Raw genomic sequence first — 23,824 nt, forward strand, 5'->3', positions numbered from 1 at the left:
CTTCAGTAGGCAGACAGCATGGTCTAGCATAGATACTTTATAACCTGATTTCAGTCAGGTGTTAGACATTTACCATTTCAAATTGGGCCACCCAAATTTAACTCACAAAATTTTCTTGCTCTTCCTCACATAGTTCTGGACAGCCTAACTTGCTGAGTTAAGACCTCCGAGATCTCTAAACCTGTGTTTGTGGATTCACCTTGGAACGCCAGGGATGCATTTGCTGCCCTATAGACAAGTGTGGGTTGCTGGACTGGGATGAATTTATAGCAGGGGCCTGATCTGCACCACGCTATAGGTGTAACTGCAAGGTGGCTTTCTATGTGATATAGTGTGCAGAAAGAGAAGAGAGGCAAAAAATGGAAGAGCAACACAGGTTTAGCCAGTGCCCCAGCAAAGCAACAAGCAGGGGCAGGAGGGAGCAGGGCCTGGGGGGGAAGCAGGGCCTGGGGGGGAAGCAGGGCCTGGGGGGGAAGCAGGGCCTGGGGGGGAAGCAGGGCCTGGGGGGGAAGCAGGCAGATGGAGGGAAGCTGAGGTGCTGGCAAAGCTTGGGACCTGTGAGGCTACGCAGGGAGAGCGTATGCTGAAACAGTGTGAAAAAAGGAACTGAAGCGCTCAGGTGGGAAGTGCACAGTAAATCATTTTGATGCTACAGCAATGGTTGAAGAGATGCAGAAGGCAGCAACTGTAAGGGAGGATCTAAGGCCCTACCTACCATTAGCAAGAACACTGGTTTTCTAAACCTGTCAGTTATAAAAGTGAAGATTCTTTATCCAAATTATGGAATTTAAAGTTTCTGTACAAAGTATAATATGAGTAGGGACAAAGGCAGCTTCTTTTACTATTTATTTTTTTAATTCAATCCTTCATATGTAATATTTCCTTAAAGAACAAGTTTACTGTGTCCTCTGAGCTGAACTACTTAAAAATACGAAAAATCCACTTTCCTTTCCGAAGCCAAAACTTTCAGAAAGAGCACCAAACATACAAAAATTACTAGTAAATAATCAAACGAAACGTTACTGTTAAAATGAAGGTTTCTCAATAACACAGACTACTTAAGATCAAGCAAGTTCTAATCCAGCTGCTCCTTAACAAATTAATTTCAGAGTAAAATTGAGCTGTGGTGCCATTCTGTCAGTGGCAGCTGTGTTTTGAAAGGTTCCTGCCGCTCCCTTATGTCCCCAGATACTCATTTCCGCACTCCAGAGGTGCCAACCCAATTGTTTTCATGAATGTGCTCCAAGTTAGTTTCAAGAACTAGCCCACTTAAAGGAGAAAACACAAAACAAAACCAGTAAAAAATGACCCAATAAAAAAATGCTGTTTTAAAATACGGCCCACACAACAACTATCCAAAAAGCTTAAGTGACAAGCTAAGAGAGAAGTAACAGAACCATTTTAAATCGGATTTTCCCCTGCACAGAATAACACAGAGCCACAGCTTCGTAAGAGGGAAAATCATTCACATCTGGCAAGAGACTGCACTCCTGCTTTCTCCCTCCTCCCCTTCTTCCAAGTCTTCCCTTCCCCAACAAGAAAAAAACCCCACCCATGCCTAACAAGTTCCACTCTCCTCCTTAAGAGGTTGGAAGAAGTACACATTGTGAAAAACCAACAAAAGCTGGAATCGTGTCTTTTTTTCTGGTTTTCGGTAGAAGGTGAGATGGAACTCCCTGCAATTTTCACTCCAAGACAGCTCCATAGCAAAGCAGATTGAATATATGAGAGCAAGTAAGAGGAACACTGGGGAAAGCATAGAAGGGATTGTTAATGTATTTGTTAACAAAGTATCACAAAAGGATTTTTACTTGAAGAGGGGAAAAAGAAAGAGATTTGAAGTTTACATGATATAACATACATAAAAGAAACTATGTTACCATGTTTGTGAAGTCAAAGATCTTCATCCATATTTGACCAGATACATATTATAACAATTGAACATTCCAGAAAAACAACATAAAATGTTGATTTATAAAACAAGGCTGAACTCAAAAGACTAGCTTTGATTCTATTATTGTTGTGTTCTGATTCAATGTACATAATACCTGCTCTGGTGTATAAACACAGAGGAAAATTTGGTGAGATTATCTGTATAAAATGGAAATTGATTGCTTCATTAACAGCTCTCTTACCAATGCACTATTTTTATTTAGAAGTTTTAGTTTCCATAAACACCAATAGAGACCACTATAAAGGAGGTTTGCAAGATTTTTTGGATGGTAAACAAGGTATTGATATGACTGACAGAGACCACATCATCACAAGTCATGGTGCTCTAACTCAATTACACAGCTACCCAACAATTTATGCACGAACACAAGTACTTCATAAAAAAACCTTAACACCTACAATGTTCTTTTCAAATTCAAATACAAAAAAAAAAAAAAAAAATCCTGCACCATGAGAAAAACAACCTGTTCCCCAAGATTATGAACAGTTTGAGACATACAAGATACTCTTTGTTAATAACATATCCCATCGGCTTCGATTTACTTGTCTAAGATATTTTCACAAAAGCAAATGAGAAAAAAAAAAATCTATTATTTTTATATGTATATTTCAAGCAGAACTCCTAATTGGATATTTACCATCTAGCTTGAGATAACAGAGCTACAATTTAAAAGCTCGAAATTCTTTAGACCTGAAGATACACAACAGCTTTACCTTCAACATGTCTGAAGCAGCAAGGAACCTAGGCCCAGGAATTAGAAAGGATACAGTAATGCAATTTCTCTTACAATGCAGAAACAAATTCAAGAAGCATCAGCAAGTTTATTTACCTTCCAAAGTTTCCAGCCACAATAAACTGTGCAAAAGTTAGCACAATAAAAATACTGCTGGTTTGCTTTAGAGAAAACAAGTCTAATGAGAGCTTTGATCATTTGGGTTTCCCATCTTGTAAACTTTCTCTAGCTCCCTATTTTACTTTTTTCCTGCTGACAGTTCAAGCTCCTTTACATTGAGATGAAAGAAACGCTTAATGAAGGAATTGTAGAATTAGGAGAGTCAACTGGTATCAGATTACTGCATGATGTAGCTGCTCAGGTGGGCACAACAGAAACTCAACTTGAGACTGAGGTCCCAGTTAAAGTTTGGGAGAGTTCATAGAGCCAAATCTGCAGACAGTCTTCAACCCTTCCTAAATTCTTCAATCAAGATAATAAAAGTAAAAATATCTAATTTAAATCTAATTTAAAGTTGTCCCTCATGACCTAAAGGAAAAAAAGAAAATCAACCAAAACACAAACTAATCCATGATGGGCACAAACCAGTACTACATGCCCGAGCTTGTATGCATGTTCCACATAAACACCTGCTGCTTTGGGTAGTTGCTTTCATTGCCTTTGATAAACTATATTTAACATGCACCTGTGCTTTTCACCTGTCACTCTCTAAATAATTCAATCCACAAGAACTGATCTTAAACACGCAAAGAAATTCCAACAGTTATCATTTTAATCCGTTCTACTGGCAAAAACCTGATTTTTTTTCCAACTCTCAAAAGTAAAAGCAACCAATCTCAAATTATGTCCTCATAAAACCAAAGTGCACTAATTCATTAGAAATATAACTTCTGATGTGAGAAAATGGAAGGAGGAGCTTGCAGCATTCACTCAAATGAAAATACCTGTCTTCATAAAACATATTAGGTCTTGCACCTGAATTCGGAAGATAAAACATTTACATATTTTTCTGCTCCTGAAAATGTCTAAGATCCTATTCACAGAGAACAACTTGTAGATATTACATCCAAGGTTAATACTATTTTGAAATCAGGGAAAGTACTGCAGAATATTTCTTAGGTATCATACATAATAACACAGATATTTGTACTGAATACATGATACAACAAAGTGTGACTCTGTTCTTCAAGTGTACACTTCAGGGATATATACTTCTAAATAAAAAAATACAACCATTCCAAACTGACAGTGCAATCTCATACATCAGTACCATGTTTTATTGATTCATGTTTCTTGATCATTCAAGAAACACATAAGAACAACTAATCTGGGTGTTGTTTTAGTAAATCTTAAAGAACCTTTAACATTAAGATTTCTAGAACTATCTTCACCTGATCTCAGTGCTTAACAAACTTCATACAAAGTAAATAGCAACAATAAATGCTAAAGAATCATAAGAATTAATACTCCAGTACAGAAACTATGTTCCGTTTTGTTTCTAAATTCCTAATGCTCCCAGGATTTTAAGATTATACTTTCAAGTGACACTGTCTGCTTGGAATCCAGTCAATTTAAAAGCAGCAAAATGGATTTACATCCATTTCACATTTCTCAGCTATGCTAATCCTGCTGACAATTTTTACAGCTTTAAGAACCTTGTTCTGGTAGAAGCAACAAACTAATTACTCACAGAAGAAAAAGCAAACAGACTAACAAAATTCATCTCCTTGGAACTTCCTTGCTTGTCTTAATACTGGGTATTTCTTGACAAAACCTTGATTATCACGTTGATAAGCATTTACTTATTTTTTTTTTTCTAGCCATGTTACCATAAAAAGCACATGCACCCTGGGAAGACAAAGGGAAAACTTTTTTTTGTTGTTGTTCTTTCAGAGTGGAACAAATTACATCTTCTAAAAATTGAATGTCAATGGCTGGAAGCCCAAATCTGTTTCATCTTTCAGCATGAGGACAGGAAGTAAGGTCACTGTCAGCTTCTAATTGAAAACATCTTTAAACCAGACTCCTGCTCTAGATCAGGATTTTGTTCTGTGACATGCAATTTCTATCCCAATATATCACACAACTGAGTCCTAGTTCAGCACTAGCTCCAGTTTTAAATACAGACAACCACTAGAGAAGCTACCTAGTCAGAAGCCAGTGTAGTTAAACAACAGTCTTCCATCTATTAAAAAAGAAATGAGCCATCAGGTCAGAGGAGTTTGCTACAGAAATGCTTGGAGCTCTATCTCTGAATAAGGTTGAACTAAATCACTGTGAATTTGTGGCTAAGCACTGCTCATTGCAATCTGCATGCATGTGGCGGGATTCATTTGCAACAGAAACATGGGTCACAGGAAAAGGTGAGAGGCCCAACATCTGATCAAGTTCACCCTCAATTACAAGGAGAATAAACTGTCCCTGCACCGGCAATACCAAAAAAATTACTTTAAAAGAGGAAAGAAATTTTACTTAAAGAGTAACCACAAATTAGTTCCACACACTATTGGCTGGGGAGCAAACAAAAGGAGACCCTTCTCATGCAAGAAATAATACCAGTTCAATTTTCTCATTCATTATAAAAACACTCAATAGCAGTCGTTTTATATGTCCAAAATGCTGTGAATAAAGAAAAAAATCTGTAAACTGTATCAATACTACTTAGGAAAAAGCATCCTTACCTGTATTGTCTATCAGTCCTATGTGACCATTTATCTTCAGGTGCATTTCCAGTTTACAGAATCATAAAATGGTCTGGGTTGGAAGGAAACTTAAAGCTCATCTAGTTCCAACCCCCCTGCCATGGGCAGGGACACCTCCCACCAGACCAGGTTGCTCAAGGCCCCATCCAACCTGGCCTTGAATGCTCCCAGAGATGGAGCATCCACAGCTTCTCTGGGCAACCTGTTCCAGTCTCTCACCACCCTCACAGTAATGAATTTCTTTCTAATGTCTCATCTAAATCTACCTTCTTTCAGTTTGAAACTACCACATGTCCTTCTAAAAAGCCCCTCCCCAGTATTCCTGTATCCTCTTCAGGTACTGGAAGGCCACTATAAGGTGTCCCTGGAGCCTTCTTTTCTCCAGGCTGACCATCTCCAACTCTCTCATCTTGTCTTCACAGCAGAGGTGCTCCAGCCCTCTCATTATCTTTATGGCCCTCCTCTGGACTCACATCAATGTCCTTCCTGCTTTTAGGGCTCCAGAACCGGGCACAGTACTCCAGATAGGATCTCAAGACAGAAGAGTAGAGAGGGAGAAATATCTGATATATAAAACATATATTGTTAAATATATCTTGCCAGGTAGCTGAGAGTTTTCTGCTAAAACTGAGCCTAGCTACCCCTTCAGAAAATGCCCTGTTCTAGTGCCTCAGTTTTTCCTATATAGCTCTTGGGCAACCTCCAAAACAGGACACTTAAGTAAAATACTCAGGGGAGTGATGAAAACTTCCCACACACCAGTATCAAGCAGCCCTCTTCTTATCACAGCAGTTCTCAGCTAAGCCTTCCACCATCAATACCCTAATCTATATTCCCAGTTTCACCTACTCCCACAGTAGACCTAGCCCCTGGTGTTATCCATGTTGTTCCTTATTTCAGTATCCTCCTGACCAATGTTCTTAACCCCCCTCCCTTGCTCATCCTGCCATACCAACTGATTTCAGATAAAGGGCATGAAGACAGCTCCCTGTTCTCTTAACTCTCCAGAAAAGCTTTGTCAGGACACACACACTGCAGAGCTGACAAGCACTGCACACACCTGAGCAGAGGGTCAGCCAGCAAACAGCTCTGGCCACAACACCCAGGCTGCCCTCCCATCAGCTGCCACTCAGGTCAGGAAACTCTGCCACTTGCCAGTCACCAGCTTTGCTTTCTCCCTTCATCCCAGACACCAGCCATGTGCTGCACCAGGAGGTAGTACATAAAACACAGGCAACTGAAAGATTTGGTCCAAGTCCTATCTATTCACTCAGTTTCCCAATTATCTTGCATTGTTTAGGACCTCTTCCTTCCACCATCTCTCCATTCACTAAGGACAATGGTAAACAGTAAAGTATGTTCCAAGATGAACAAGATCCCAGCTTCCCCAGCTGTACATTCCACAGAAATATTAATATACTGTTCTGAGCACTAATAATGCCTCTCCTTCCATCTGACCAGCTAGATACACAAATACTAATAATTCAATTGATGAATAAAGACATGCAGAGCAACATCAACACTATTTGCCTGTCCTCAGTGAAAATCTACTGAAGTATTATAAAATGCTTCAGAAACTGAACTTGCAGAGTGTTCCTCCTGCTTGTTATTACTAAGGGCAAACTCACTATAGCAAGGATTACAAAATTCCTTAAAACTTTAAGAAACTGGTCATCTTAAAATCAATCATTCAAAAGTTAGGAAGTGCCATTGCTAAGGCAACTATGAAATCCTAATTCAGCTTTTCTCTTCATAAACATTATGACACAGTATTTAGCTACACAACTACAGACTGTTTCTTCACAGCATGCCAAAGTTTTCAGTACTAAACATAAGACCCCAGTGTTGCAGGTTTGCACATAAATGACACTATTTGTAGAATCTCACAAAAGCAGAACAGTAAAATATTTCAGGAGGTCATTTACTCCATCCTTCTACACCACTGTGGAATCACTGTTACAATCCATTTTCGTTAGATCATTATACAAATTGTTCTTAAAACCACAGTGACAGATGTCATTATTCCCCCAAACCATGCATTTCAGGGTTTCATTATCTCCACTGTTAGAAAACCTATGTCTTGTTCACATTTCAAGTCTTTCACTTCTTTTCTTACTCAACATAAGCAACTGTTCATAGAATAGTTATTGCACTTTTTTTTTTATTCATCTTCTATGTCTGAACAAAGTCCTGTCCACCTCTTGGGGGTTTTTTTGTCCTCGATTAAGTAAGCTAAATACTCCCATGATCAAAACTCTCTCCAGTAGCCCATCTCTACCTCAAGGGATAGGATTTTGTACTGGAACTCTTCTGCTGGGGAAGAGAACCAACAAATAATTGCACAGGATATGCCAAAGACCATAACCCATCTGTTTGTGAGATCCAGCACCATTCTGTTGAGTCACGTTCTGTTTGTGATCCATGATAAGCACCACATCCCTTCAAACAGCACAGTTCCATTGCCTGCTCTCCCACATTACAGGTGCATGGGTTTTCAGCCCCTTCAGTATGACACCATGATGCACTTTCCTTAATAAAAAAGCACCAGGATTTTCAGACCTCTCTTTTACTATGTTTCCAGCATTCCTCCTACCTCCTCCTTTTACTTGCTGGTGAATTTTAGCCTCTTACCTCTATTTCAAACCACAAGACCATGCAGCTAAAGCTAACTAAGAATTCTATACAGGGAATTAATTTATAGAAGAGAAGCATCTGTGAATCAGACAGGAGAATGGACTCGGACTCAAAGGATTAGAAAACAGTTTGTGCATGAAGAACAAGAAGGCAGGGGATTGTAGGTTGAAACAAAAAAATGTCTTAATATGATAAATGCATACTGTTATATCACCACTTATCACTTCCTATTTGCTTACAAGCAGTTTAGTCCTTAGACATCTATGGACTCAAGCCCAGTAGACTGGTTCCTCATTCACTGGATCTTTATTCCTCTTAAGACAAAAATCTTTGTCTTCCTGATGTAATTTATAAGAAAATACATTTTACAAATGGTGAAACTAAGAAACAAGGTCAAATTCAGAGTGCTTAATTTGAAACACTGATGAGTACTTAGAATCACAGACACAACATCTACCCTTGACTTCTTCAGCAGCTGCAAGCACTCAGCATTTTTGCAATACAGATCCCAAACGTCTCATGTCCAGTAAATGAGGAACACACAGCTAGTGACCACCTGTGGGATGTTTGGTTTAAGCAACTTGCTCACACCACTGAAACTCTTCAACACTAATTCAATTCAATTGTCTTTTGACAATTGACTTTTGCTCAAACTTCCCTGTGCCCTGCCTCAGTCATTTCACACCTTTGAACTGCTGCTAAAGAAAAAGCAAGAGTCCTACAGATAGCCTCTTAATTTGCTAACCAACACCCATTTCTCCCCAAAGCAGGATCAGTTTTATATACTGAATGCCACAAGGGTCCTATAGGCATGTGAGTATGTCTAGGTAACAGATACTTATGGGCAGGTGCCTCCGTAATCATGAATAGCTATATGTATATTCACTTTTTGATCACATTATTATAGCTATACTGTACCTTACAGGCACAGAAGTAGTTTTAAATTGTGAGGGTTATTGTAATGTCATTATTTCCAACTTGCTAATTTTTGCCTTTGCAGTCTTCATGTGCTGCTAGAACTTCTGTGAAGGAAATCTTCCAGTTTTTAAAGCAAACTTTGAACAACGCTTCTGTCAAAAGGCTGAAACATGCACGCTCACAAAATGTTCAAGGAGTAGCAACAGATTATCATGCTCCCGGCTGAGAGGAGAAAAGGGCCAACACTGAAGCTCTGGGTTCTGTGCCAAGTTCTGGAGAAAGTGTCCCAGAGCAGCAGGCACACGCTTCCCTCCTCCTAAATTCCAACACTGATGCTTTCAGCCGCATCTCTTCCAGTCTCGCCCTAGTCCCTTATCTCCCCTACTTCTGACTCTTTCTTTCAACACTATTTTAAAAGGTTTATTTTCCTTTTTTAAATCGAGTCCATCTGTGTTTCCTGGTGTTCTTATCCTCCTATCAGGCTTCAACTGCTTATTTCTTGCAGGATTAATTTCCGCACTGCAGTTTCCCTCATTCACAGATCTGTTTCCCACTCACGACCTGATTGATGCCTTGCCTCCCAGCCTTCGAGTCCTACCAGTTTCAGTTCCTTTTATCTCACAGTTCCCTCTTGCAATTTGTGTGCATCCTCTCCTCCTACTATTTCCAGGTTTCTGCACACATCTCTTAAATGAATGGAACAGTGGCCAGAAAAGATCCATAGAGCCTTCTCTTACTCCTGCTGCTTAACTAAACCTGAGTCACACTCTGGCTCTTTCTAAAAGCCTTCTGTTTCCCTCTTGGGCCTAACACAACCAAACAGCACCACAAGGTAGATGCCCATGTTCCCCAAAATAAAATAAAGCACTCCACTACATGTCCTTAAACACAAGACAAGCAGGTGCCAGTTCTCAGTTCTAAAGCTCAGTCCAGTCCCACTTTGGGAGCAGTTTAGATAGGTTTTTACAGGGAAGTCCAATTTTTCACTTATTATTTTGGGCTATAGGAAATACGTGTAGTACTTTTACCCAGGTGGCATTTATACACCCTGGTCAGTATTAATAGGTAGGTGAGGTGCCATAAGAGTAGGATGTATCTAAGTTTTAACAGACAACAAAATGCATCATCTTGATTACAGCCATGTGTGCCTAAACTTGGTTGTCACAAGCTTTTGGAAAAAATCACTTTGAAAGCAGCAGCAGAGAAAACATCCCCTTCAGAGCAGACACAATCTGCCAAAGTTTAACTGCATGTTCCAAAGTATAAGGGTATTGAAGTTGTTCAGAAAAGAAGCTGGCAGAACTCAAAGCAGAAAACATTGTTTTTTTTCTTGCCTCAACATCAGAAGTAGCTGAGCTCTTTCATCTGACGTTTTGCATGAAAAAAATTGCTTCAGCCCATAGCAAAATGCACAGTTTATAAAATTTCAATTGAAATAGTTAAGTCTGTTCTCAACTTTGCTGCAAAGCAGTCGTATTTCTTACAAGCATATTACAACACCTTACAGCTTTAGTAACAGCTACCACAGCCAGTCCAGCCTATCATTTTGCAGTATTTATTCTGTCATTATTACATGCAATTAATTACACTGATACAATCAGTGACATGACTGGTCAGTTGTATCTTTTACCTATCTTATGCATTAGGAAGAAGACACCACTAATCCACTTTTATGATAGGTTTTCCCCTTAGTCTTCCAAAACAGCTGGCGCCATAACATCAACACCTTAAAACGCAGCACATACAGGGAGTGTCAATCAGATTTGTTACTAAACTCATGTGTGTTTAGCAACCCCTAAAGAAAAGCACGGAAATATGACTTTTAAAGAGGTAAAAAGGACACCGTATCACGCAGCTCCAGAGCCCAACACTGGCCATACTGACAAGGACTCTGAAAATATGATTCTTACATATGAGCTAAAAAAGAAATTAAGTCTTCATTGTTCATTTAATGATACTGTTTGACCTAACTATGGGGTTCTAAGACAAAATTTAAAAGACAACTTGTGCTATATTCTTATGGCTTTTTACTCATACACAAGCTCCCATAACACACTCTATTTAATAACTCTTATGCAATTAGTGTTATTCATACTGTTTGCCACAATGGGCCAGGCTGGAGACAGACTGGTAGTTTAGGACATCATCCACAATAACTCTTACACAATCAGTGTTATTCATTCTGTATGCCACAACGGGCAAGGCTGGAGTCTCACTGGTAGTTTAGGACATCATCCATAAACAGATTTACTTCCAAATGAAGGAAAGCCATGTCTCCCACAACTGAAGTGAGGCTGTATTATTAAGAAACCTATTCTGCTTCGCTTTTCTCCCAAGCAACTTCCCACACACAGACAAGCATTCTGAATTGAGAAATAAGAGCTGGGTTGTCAGAACCTGCCACTTACCACAACCATCAGCTTCCCAAGAAGCTTACCTCTTAGAAAAGATTCATGCTGCAGCAAGAATCACTGCTCTTTAAGGCGTCCAGTGCCCGAAATCTATTACTCAAGGTAGGTCAAAGCTGGTAGAGCAGACTTTGTTAAAGGCATGCTACATTTCAAGTCCAAGCCCTGCCTGAGAAATTTAAGACCTTGCTTCACAGAAAACAACTGTCATTCACAAAGCAGACATAACTGAACAAAAAGCTGCAATGTCCATTGGCTTGTTTAGCATTCTAACTTCTTGAAAGAACATGCAAACAAAACACACATTTCCTCTGGCAAGGCTACAAGTGTAGCTTGTAGACACTTGGCTAACATAAATAAAGCAAGCACCACATAGAAAGCACTCTTAAAGAGAATCCTCCAGCCATATGGGCATTCTGTGCAAATGAACTGGAAGCAAACTTGACAAGCTGAACTGGCCACAAGAGACATGATGCCAACTCAAGTGTCTGCAACACACTCATGCAATTAAGTTGAATAAACAATTTCCTGCAACTGTCCCATAAGACTGCTACATCTGATTCCTTGCCTGACCTCCACAACTTGTCTTTGGTCCTTGAGTCTCTGAGGAATCTCACTGCAGACTTTTCCAAGTCCAGCACATAGCTCTCTCCTCTCTCTCCCTCCTCTCATGAAAACAGTGCAGCAAGACAAGATAAATCCTCTAGATTGCCAGCACAGGAGTTGCAGATTGTGCAACAGAACAAAAGCACAGCCACAGTCTGGGCTGAGCAGTATGACAGTCACAGAGCCATAGCCCTGCTTCACAGAGGTACTCAGATGCACACCTACCTTTAGCATGCTAGCAGCCTATCCACACACTAAGGGTTCAGCATCTGCTTAATCGTGCAAGCTGAAGCCCTGATTCAGTGACATGTGACTTCGGTGGGAGCTGGATCAAGCATTCCAAAACCCTAGCTGATTTACTACTTAATTTTCTTAAGTACTGACGACGTTCACTTTGTTATTTCAACTGCAAGGAAGTGGCTTGAACAGCCATTCCACCCTTACTATATGCATCTCCTGCAAAACTCAAAGCTGCAGGAGTTTAGTTTGCTCTTCTTGTTCCCAAACTGGTAAAGACCAAATGGCACTGAAAAGCAGATGACCAGCACCCAAGAGAAATACTCAAGAAGCTGTAAATCTGTTGAGCAATTAAGTGAATGTTGTCTAAGCCTACTGCATATGACCAGAACACATCTCTTCCTTTTCACACTGTCCATCAACCACCAAATATTTCAAGACTAAAGAAAAGATGAGCATAAAGGCCACATCCTAACTTTAACATTATGGGCCGCAGACAGGGAAAGCAGACTCCTCTCATGATTTTTAACACAGCATTTCACCTTAACCAAAAAGGAACAAAATACTACTCTTCTCTGATCTCTGCAATCAATGGACCATTTCTAAAATGTTTATGAAAAGCATCCTCAGAAAAGTAATTTGCCCTTGATATGCCAAAACTTCATTGCACACGATCCACATGCACAGCAGACACAGGACTCGCAAATCAAAACCACTTGAAGGCTCCTGCCCTACACTGAGCAGCAAGGCATCATTTTGGCAGAGATCTGTTGCCTCTGAGTGCTCCTCCAAGTAGCCCAAACACTGGCTTACTTACATAATATTTTTACTGCTATGTTGAAGTTATACAAGAATGCTCAGCAATAGCACAAAACTGTAGAGAAATCCACAATGTTTAATCAATTAACAACTAAGTATTAGACAAATAATTAAACAAAAGCCTTCACTGACTTACTGGGAAAATCCAGAAAAGGAAACCCAACCATTCTATTATTAACTTCAAAGGCACAAAAAACCCCAAGGAAATCTCCAACTTACAAACCTTTTGCTTTGCTTCTTCCAACCTGCATGCAAAGCCTGTTCAATTTATTAAAAAATAGTATCTGAGGCTTACTAGATTGTATCAACTTTCACATAGGCTGGAAAGAGAGTATCTGTTGTTGCCTACAAAGGGAGCTGGAGCAGAGCATCATTTCCCTGATAAGCTAACCAGTCATCAGCAAAACACAAACTACTTTCCGAGGTGGAAATAAAGTACTGTTAAAAAGATAAGCATGTTTTATAGCACTAAGGCTCCTTAAGCACACAACAATAATTATCATGTTTCTCATGTTTAAATAAAAGAGCCAATGCTATTTGGTCGGCCTCATGAAATGTGTTAATGTAGGTTCTTACCGCTTATCATCAATTTACTGATGTTGATAAAAATGTATTACTTTATACCTGTTACTTACCAAAAAGAAAACCAATAGTCACAGCAAAATTGTCTTTTCCTATGAAATGTTAGTTGTTCATTTTAAGTACCAAAGATGAACTGAGAAAGTGCTATGGGAGCAGAATCGTCTTTGTGATTAAACTGTCTGCTTAACTACCGACTAATTTTGATATCTCGAGCCACCAGAGAATAAGGGAAAAAAAAAAAAAAAAAAGAAAAAAAAAGAGGTCACTTAATTCCTGACTATTTTGAAGTATCTACTGAATACACCACCCTCTGGAGCCCGAACAGTGCTCTCCAAACACAAGTCATGCCACGGCTGTGCTTGGACTGTAACATTTCGCCTGCCGAAGGTCTCTGATGCTTCTTAACTTGACAGGCGAACGAGAACCAGGCTGCCCCGCAGGTTCCACCACCGTCTGACACCCGGTACCCCCAAACGCCCCGGGCACTCCGAGAGCCACAGGCGAGTGGCGATGGGTGGAGGGGGCAGAGAGAAGCGGGCGCCGGGACCACGACTGTGCTCGCCGAGGACAACCCACACGCCCGACATCACCGATCCCCCTGAGAGGTCTGGGACAGAGCTGCCTCCTAACACCCCCTTCCCCACACCGCTTCTCTCTTCCACTTCACGGATGGGATCCCAACCTCCCCACCGCCCCAGCCCCCCCGGCCCCGCGGCCGGGCTCCGGCTGCGAACAATGCGCTCGTTTGGTGGCGGAGCTCCCCACCAGCGCCCGGCGCAGCGGCAGCGGCCCCCGCCCGGCCCCCGCCCCCGCCGCTGCATTGTTACCGGCGCCGTCTCCCTCCGGACGCGCCCGCTAACGGACACCGGCGAGCGGGGAGGGCTGCTCTCGGTAGCCGCGGCTGAACCCCCACACCCTCCTCACTCCCCGGCCCGACACACCTGCCGCGGCCCGGACGGCCCCGCGGGTCCCCTTTGTTCCCTTACCTGCGGCGGGCGAGCCCCGCAGCGCCGGCACAGCGAGCAGCAGCGGCAGCAGGGCGGGCAGCGCCGGCCGCCAGCGCGCCGCGGCCGCCGAGGCTACCACGAAGCGTGTCAACCCCTCCATGGCACGGCACGGCACGGCACGCCGCGGCCCGGCGTCAAGTCATCGCGGGTTGAAAGGGCTGGGCGGGCTCGGTGGCTCCTCCCGGGCGCATCTACCGACGGCGGGGCTGGGACACCCCGTTGGGAGGGGGTGGGGGGACGGAGGGGGGGAGGGAAGCCGCCGCAGCCTCCCCTCCTCTCCACGCCCACCCCGTGAGGAGTATTCACGGGGGCAGCGCGGCGGCGCCAGGCGCCTCGCAGAAGCGGCGGGGCAGGAGCGGGGCAGCGGCGCTCCGCAGGGCCCGCGAGCGGCTTAGCTCGGCCCCGGGGGCGGGGAAGCGGAGGGGGAAGCCCCCGCGCTGCGGGACAACGACGCTCCTCGGCCGGCCGCGGCGCTCGTCCGGGCGCCTACGGCCCTTTCACGTGGGAGGCGACAGTCAGCACCGACCCGGCTGCCTGGCGCTCTCTCTCGCTCCCTCCTTCCTTTCCTTCCTTCCTTCCTCCCTTCCACCCTCCCCTCTGGCGACGCGCTAAGCTCAGCCGAGGCCGGCCCGGGGCGGCGAGCGCAGCGGGGCCGTCCGCCCGCCCGCCCGCCACCTGCGCGCGCCCCGCCGTCCGCGTCTGCGCGGGGGCGCGCCTGCTCCGCCCCCTCCCCCAGTGTGCGGGAGGAGGCGAAGGAGAAGTAGAAGGAGGAGGAGGAGGGAAGGAGGAACCCGGGACCCCGCCCCGCTCCGCTCCCCCGGGGAAGGAAGGGAGGGGGTGTGTGGGGTGTGTGTGTGTGTGCAGGGTGAAGGGGCGGGGCGGTACCGTCAGGGGCCCCGCCCCCGCCCGGGCCGTGCGCGCCCCCGCCTCGCCGCGTTCTCGCCCCTAACCCGGCGCGTGCCCGTGCCTCGCCCTGCTGCACGCGCAGCGCGGGAAGGGGCGGGGGGAGCGGGGGGAGTCACCCAACGCCCCCCCCCCAACCCCTCCCTTCCTCCTCGGGGAAGCGGCGGGAAGCGCTGAGGGCTCCGGGGCGGCTCGATGGTTCCCGGTACCTGCTGCCCCTGGCCCGCTGCTGGTTTGCACGGGGCAAGCCCGCTTCCTGAGCGCCATCCCCCGCGGTGGAGAGCCAGGCCGGTAGCCTTGTCCCTCAGCCCCTTGGACAGGCCAGGCCAGGCCGAGCGGTGCCCTGGGACAGGCCCTGACTTCCCAAAGGGTGGACGTGGAGTTTTAGGGAGTGAAAATAGGATATGCCCAAGCGGAAAAAGAGAATGTGCAGTGATGAGGGTGTAGCTGGGCACAAAAAGCGGGGTGATCCTTTCACCACAGGGCTCCTCCTGAGCCCTGCTCTCCTCAGGAGCGCGGAGAAGTTCGGCACTCACCCAGGAGCATCAGCCACAGCTGGGAAAAAGGTCCCGCCAGCAAGGGGAGCTGGGCTCAGCCTCTGTAGTAGACCCGGCAAACAGCACATCAAGGCTGGGCACACATTGGCCACAACAGAACTGCCTCCCAGAGAAGGACAGAAGGAGCGAAGAATTAATTTTGCTGACACACAGAAATAAAGCAATACCCATGAGCTTTAGCTTTATATCACAATATGCACAGCACAACGTAACATCACAGTCAGCAAAGGAAAATAATAGATGGCAGATCCTTGGCAACGTAAATGAGAAAAGCTGAAATGAGCCAGACTCCTTCAGCTGAAGATGTGGCTCAGTATAGACCCAGAAAGTAAGGGGAGGGCGTGAAATCTGAAAAAAAAAAAAACCCTGACTTTTTCAGGGTCAGAAAGTCCACACATGTCCTGTGTTTGGCAAGGTACCAAAGGCAATCACGATAATGAGTACCTCAGGCCTTTTAGCACAAGACCTATACTTTAATTCTAAAAGTCTCTGTACAATATAATTTTCTTTCATTTTGCACAGTGGAGAGATGTTTCACAGAAAACTTCCTGGGTGATTACAACCCATATCTTAGAATGAAACTAAAATTCTAAGCTATAATATCCTATGCAAAGATGTTAAACATTGCAAAAAGAAGACCACAGTGGGACAAATTAAAAAAGCAAGCAAACAAAAAACCCAAACAAACACAGTTTTTGAAACATGTAAAAAAAAATTAATGTAGAAAAACTAGCATAACACCCAGCTTTTTTTTTTCCACCTGAGCAAATGAAAAAAAAAACCACAACCAAATAGGGCCTGGGTATTGTTTCCATTAAATAAAATTGCTAAAAGACAGAAATATGTCTTTGATATTAATTTTTATTAACTGAAACAATCGAGATTTCTATTTCCCAAAACCCATTAGGAATCAAACAGCTAATTTTTTCTTTCTATTGCCAGTCCCCTGAAAACAGCTTACCTCAAAAGAGGACTCTTTAGCCTTGTTATCACCCACCACGTGCTGTGTCATGCACTTTCTTGCTGCCATCCCTCTCCCTTGACCTTCCCAACCTCTTTTGCAGATTTCCAGTGCAGCCTTAATAATAGCCACCAAAAGCTTATTAAAATAGCCACCCTGCACTTCATTCCAACGTGCCTGCACTGTAAGAAGAGGTGTGCACCTGTGCTGGGCACCACTGTGCTTTTTTCTGTTTGCAAAATGTTTCTTTCCTTGTCTTAATGAGCTATCCTTCAGAAGTAGTCTGTAAGTAAATGGGAATCCATTCTTGCTTCAGATCCAGTGGGAGCTTTAGGCAGTTAAGACCCGTGAAATAAATACTTAGTTTTCAAGCATATATTTTGCCTATCATCTTCACTGAAAGGTACCACATTGCATCATTTTCCTAACAGTGCCCCTAGTAACAGCACGTAAGGCTGGCTGTAGGACATTTCAGATGGCCTGTAGGTAATTTGTTTCACCAAGATCCAAAGGTAACTTCTCTGACTATAGTGTGAGACAACCTCTGTCAGATTTCTAAGGTGTTAACCATAATGAAATCCACCACTAGAGCTAACACACTTTCCTGCTTCAGTTCCTGAAGTTCAGCTCATGAAAATAATCTTCCCATCTTGTGTTTGGGTTCAAGCTCCCCAGTTGCTGTGTCTGTTGAGACCAAACTGGTATTTATGTTATTTTGCCATTTCCTGGGCTAATTTAAAAACTGCCACATTTGACTGCATATATTCTACTCCCTTGCAATTTCACGCATTTGACCAGACACCTCCAAATTAAATTCCTGTTGTTAAATAGCAACCAGCACTGAAAGAGGAACTGTGAGGCAGATCCCTGTTGTGCTCCAACTCACCCCTTGTCTTGGTCTGCTGTTTCCCAGAAGGTATGAAGCAGTTTCACTAGTCACATATTATCCTCCATCCTGTTTAGTTGCTTCTTCCACTGGACCCCCACTTTGGTGCAATGCTTTTGCAGTTGTAGCTCCTACTCCCCTTCGTGACTGCTTTTATCTTAGTAGCTTTGCACTGTTGTTTAGTTCCTTTAATCCTTTTTAGAGTCCTTGTAGCCCCCCCCTTTTCCCTAGAAAGACTGGTCATATCTGGCAACCTGATTGACATTTACTGTGTCCAGTTCTGGGCCCCTCAGTTCAGGAAGGAGACTGAGGTCCTGGAGTGGGTCCAAAGGAGGGCAACCAGGCTGGTGAAGGGACTCCAGCACAGATCCTATGAGGAGAGGCTGAGGGAGCTGGGGCTGTTCAGCCTGGAGAAGAGGAGGCTCAGGAGAGACCTCATCACTCTCTACAACTCCCTGAAAGGAGGTTGTAGCCAGGTGGGGGTTGGTCTCCTTTCCCAGGCAACTCTCAGCAAGACAAGAGGGCACAGTCTCAAGTTGTGCCAGGGGAGGCTTAGGTTGGACATTAGAAAGAATTTCTTTACTGAGAGGGTGACATTTTAATGGGCTGCCTGGGGGAGTGGTGGATTCTCCATCCCTGGAGATATTTAAAAAGAAACTGGATGTGGCACTCAGTGCCATGGGCTGGTAACTGCAGGGGTAGTGGATCAAGGGCTGGACTTGATCTCTGAGGTCCCTTCCAACCCAGCCAATTCTATGATTCCATGATCAGAGCATCACTGAATGGTTTGGGTTGGAAGGGACTTTTGCAAGTCATGTCCTCCAAGCCCCCTGCAGTGAGCAGGGACATCTTTAAATCCATCACATTGCTCAGAGCCCCTTCCAACCTGACCTTGAATGGTTCCAGACTTCTCTGGGCAACCAGATTCAGCACACTCGTTGTAAAAAATCTCCTCATTTCTAGTCTAAATCTACCCCCTTTTAGTTTAAAACCATTGCCACTCGTCCTATAGCTACAGACCCTCCTAAATAGCTCGTTTCCATCTTCCTTACAGGTCCCTTTAAGTACTGAAATGCCACTATAATAGGTCTACCCAGAGCCTTCTCATCTCCAGGCTGAGTATCACCAGTTCTGCCAGTCTGTTTTCACAGGAGAGGTGCTCCAGCCCTCTTATCATCTTCATGGCCCTCCTCTCGACTCGGTCCAACAGGACAATGTCCTTCCTGTGTTGGAGGCTCCAGAGCTGAACACAGTGCTCTAGGTGGGCTAGAGAGTAGAGTGGAGGGGTACAGTCACCTCCCTCAGCCTGCTGGTCACACTTCTTTTGATGCAGCCCAGGATACAGTTGGTTTTCTGGGCTGTGAGCACACATTGCCAGCCCATGTCCAGCTTTTCATCCACCAGGACCCTCAAGTCCTGTTCGTCAAATCCTTCATTCCCCAGCCTGTATTGATACAAGGGATTTCCCTGACCAAGGTGGAGGACTTTTCACTAGGCCTCACTTCTTGAGCTTTTGCAGGTCCCTCTGGATGGCACCACATCCCTGAACAGTGTCAGCTGTGTCACTCAGCTTGGTGTTATTCTGCAAATTTTCTGAGAGTGCACTCAATCCCACTGTCTATGTCACTGATGAAAATATTGTGAAGCAATTGTGTGAAGCAACACTGGCTGTCTTGACTTATGTCCATGAGTTCCTTCAGGGTTCCTGTTCAGGTTCCTCAGGTGGTCATGATCCTGATCTTCTCTTATAGTGGGAAAAGAAGATCCCACTGTTGTGGATCTTCCTTGTTCCCTCAGTCCCTGCTTTATGGTCCATCCACAACTAGGGCAGGAATTATCCATACGTGTTTGGCAGCAGACTCACAATTTTATGATCAACTGCAGGGGTTTTTTTCTCCAGCTTTCTTTTATATAGCCTTCAGATATTTCTTCAGTGGACTTCTCCAGAAAGTCCTGAGTACAGCAAGAATCCTGATGAAATACAAGTTGTTTGGTTATAGTTTCAAGGGCATTTCAGCCTCTGCTTCTCTTTGTGCTTTTTTCAGGACTTCTTCAGGCTGTGCCACTGCATCCTCACCACCTTCTCTCTCTCTGGTCCTTTTCACCTATTGCAGATGCCAGATAGAAGGTTCTATGGAATAACCAGCAAGAATTTCACTCAGACATACCTTGAAGGGATAACATGCTAGGAATTTTAGTGGAAGCTGTGTTTTTCTTTTCCCTTTAGAACAAAAGAAAAACCCTAAACAAACAATCCAAAACCAACTACAACCACCGAAAAACCTTATGTGCTTCTAACAAGTACCTTAAGTCAAGAATGACAATCATGTATAATAAAAATAAGAAAAGAAACAAACAACCAACCCCCAAACCCCAGCAAAGATGTAAAGAAGACTTCAGACTCTACCACAACAACCAAAATCTGGAAAACTATGGCAAATGTTGCTAGGATGTCAATACAGGCCAGAAATCTGGAATCTGGCTCTCACAGGTTTCCCTGCGTTGTCACTTGCAAACTCACAAGGTTCGATCAGCTATAATTTGAACTAAGTTTTCCTCTACAGCTTGCAAACTTATTCAGCACGAGAAACAACTCTGTGGGAAGGTGAGAAATTCTCTTTCCTGTGGTACTCTGCTACAGTCTTTGGTAGTATAGATCAAGATACTAGCTCCCCTTGCTTAAGGGGAGAGTAGAAATAATATTCTGTAACTGTGGCTCAGAAGGGTTATTTACTTACTGCTGAATGACTTCCCATTGCATACACACCAGGAAGTTTTTGACATTACTGAGCTTTCCACTACAGTGACCTCTACTATGATTTATTGCTGGGGCAAGACCGAGGATGCAAAAAAATCTAAGGCTGTGCAAAGCATGATTGGATTAATAATGACAGACTCCACTTGGAAACTGAGAGCTTGTTTTCTGAAGGATGTAAGAGGAAAAAGAAAAAACAAAAACCTGCAGCATTTTGGATAGAAACCTCACAAGTGATCACACACAGGGGAGACATGTAGAAGCTGCAGCCTCAGCAGTGGAAGCGAGCACCCACCCGACAAAAGAGAAACGAGAGCGTCCTCAGAAGGTTCCTTGTGGAAGTGCTCATCCTGTAGCCCATGTTTTGCTGGAAGGGAAGGTATGAAATTAGACCCTCTTAAAAACTGAACATACTTTCAAATCATCTTGCTTTTTGTAGAGTATGTAGTACCCAAATCTGGAAACCCGTTTCTCAAAACTGGAAGTCAAAACCCTGGTTCAGAGATGCTGAAATGAATTGGAGACCATCATCATTATTTCCAGTGGAACCAGACAACTGTTCATAATTTAACTTTCAGTTTCTACTGGTTTGGGGCGCAGTAACCAGAGCTGCTGAAGATGTTTTTTGATTTATTGAATAATATTTACTTTTAAAACAAATAACAACAACAACAAAATAAAAACACGAGTTTTTTTTCCTGGTTTTTTGCTGTTGCTAAAAACTGCAAAGAAACAGATTTTGTTGGTGAATGTTTCAATTTGCTGAATTGCCCACTGAAAAAACATTCAAAGGAAGAGGTTCTGACTTGGCTTTGAGAAGACCTTCAGACAGTTTGTTAGGCTGTTACCAATGCTATAAGACATTTAGGTTTTTTTCTAACATTTGTGTCTAAGGGTGCAGAGAGTGGTTTTTTTCATTAGTTTTTCTGTTGTTCTCTTAAAAGTGTGGAAAGTCACATGGTACGTGACATAAAAAAAGTCGAACTATTTACAGATCAATACAGCCCAGACTTATTGTGCACTTCTATTTCTGAACTCTCATACTTTGCTTGATACAAGCCTGTGCTCTTGGTTACTTCTGCCCTGCCCCTTTCAACTACCTGGTGAAGTACAGCAGCAATATCTGCTGGCACCAGAAGACAAAAGAGCCAACTTCAGAAGGCCAAACCATCAAAACAGATTGGTTTTGCTCTAGAAAGTACAAGGAAGGCACTAGAAACTATGCTTTCTAGGTTTAAAAGTGAAAGAGAAAAAATGGACTTCATTAGGGTACAGATTTTTGTACTTTTGTAGCTGAAGAAGGCAGTCCTCTATGGTCTCATGTTGAAACTGTGTAAAATGCAACATTGGTATATGGCAGCACAAATGTCCACACAAGTACCAGATGGTTCCCATATAAAAAAGGAAAAAGGCAAAGGATGCATGTATCCTCTTTTCAGTTCTGGAGAAATATACCGAGGTAACTCAGAGAAAGAGCCTCTTACAAAAAGAGTAGAAGTGTCTAATAAATTGCTTTCTTCCACATTTTCCACTAGACATTTCACTGAGATGTTAGAGAGGCTGGCCAAGTCCATCTCTATTTTGCTGAAAGGCTTAACACTTTTTACAAGTATCTTGGGCTGTCTGTTTAATCCAGTTCCTGGACTTCTGGCACTGGGTCTGCAACAAATGTCTCCAATATACAGCTTCATACTGCTTTTCCTAAGAATGGTCACTCAGATTGCTGCTTCTGATTCCTTCATTTTCACCACCTGCCAAAACCTTTTCCATCAAATTCAATAGAATAAATAGCTCTAGTTTTATTCCTCCAGTGGAGAGGTGTGTAGCTCTCTGGACAGCTGGTCCTTTATCTGCAGCCAATTCTGACCTTAACTGTCTTGTTTTTTTTCAGAAGATATCATTTTGAACACATAGACATACTATATTTGGAAATTATTGCACTGCAGACATATTTTCCTCTTTCAACCATCTTTCATCCTTGTACACTGAGCAACTGAAAATAATTCCATCTACACTTAGTTAATTTATCATATTAAAAATAATGTGTTTAAAGCTACTATAGCACTGATCATGACAGCAATTAGATTGTTTCTCTGCATTATGGAATGACACACAAAAAATGAGCAAGCCAGACCTTGTCTGTTGTAGTTTTGGAACTTAAAAGAAGTAAATTTCAAGCACAGGGAATTCACAAGGAAAACATCCTTGGTAATCCCATTGAAAACAAAGTGCTCACTGGAAGGGTCACTTGCACATACATCCATTAAACTCCTCCCACAAAACAGACTCAACAAATGTTCCTGCCACTTTATGCAATGCCACTAAATACTTCCAAAATATATCTAGACCTTGCAAAATCCTCCCCCACATCTGTTTCCAATCATCACTTCATAATTCAAGGTACATTTCCCATTCCGGAAACCATTTGGACTTCATATGAAAAGACAGGACTTCCTCCTGTCTGGCCCAGATCTAGTTTATACCAAAGATTAATCAAATGCTATCCTAATTTATATGATGAACAAGGCAGATCAGTAGGTTTTGCAGAATCAAGGATCAGTGTTTTTTTGAATGTAAGGATAACTAAATCAGGCAATCAGCAGGTGATTCGCCAGATTATAGTAGGAGCTGCTGGAACAAACACTTTCAAAATCTTGCCCATGACATTCACCTGTAGCATACTGCTGACAGATGCTAGCAGCCTGATCTTCCTGAGAAAAATGTTTTAGTAGCCCTTCTCCTTTTCCTCAAATGTGCTTTGGCTTCCTACTGCTAATGGTTTCTCATCCCTCTTGAAGTCACAACCCCAGGTTCCCTCCCATTCAATACCTGTCACAAAATACCTATACTTCTCTACTCTTTTTTCTTCTTTCCTCTTTTCTTCTTTTCTTTTTTCTTCTTCTTTTCTTCCTGCTTTTATGTCACCAGGAAGACCTTTTCCCTCTGTGTTGCCTTCCCATCTCAGTGAAATGCCACCATCCAGATCACTGTAAAGCAAGAAACCAGGTTTCACATTATTTTCTTCAGCCAGCATTGTCCTCCACCAAACACCCTTGTATAGCATTGAACACTGCAGTAGGAGCCATGTGAAATGTCTTGCTACTTTCATTACTTTTTTTTTTCTTTTCTGAAAGTAGAGATTTCAACCAACCCTGCCTACAA

General features: G+C 43.2%; 1 protein-coding gene across 3 annotated transcripts in view; it reads right to left on the reverse strand.

Annotated features, from left to right (window-relative positions):
• Positions 1 to 15,282, reverse strand: part of KIAA1549 (KIAA1549 ortholog) — a 152,468-nt gene extending 137,186 nt beyond the window's left edge. For 2 of the 3 annotated variants that reach the window (XM_071727743.1, XM_071727752.1), the window contains exon 1: positions 14,580 to 15,282. In XM_071727743.1, the coding sequence (XP_071583844.1) occupies positions 14,580 to 14,700 (121 nt within the window). In that variant the 5' untranslated portion in view covers positions 14,701 to 15,282. The remainder of the gene's footprint in view (positions 1 to 14,579) is intronic. The other variant, XM_071727735.1, reaches the window with a different exon arrangement.
• Positions 15,283 to 23,824: the final 8,542 nt, after the last annotated feature.

Source organism: Heliangelus exortis, chromosome 1 (genome assembly GCF_036169615.1).
Source record: "Heliangelus exortis chromosome 1, bHelExo1.hap1, whole genome shotgun sequence".
Classification (NCBI taxonomy): Eukaryota; Metazoa; Chordata; class Aves; order Apodiformes; family Trochilidae; genus Heliangelus; species Heliangelus exortis.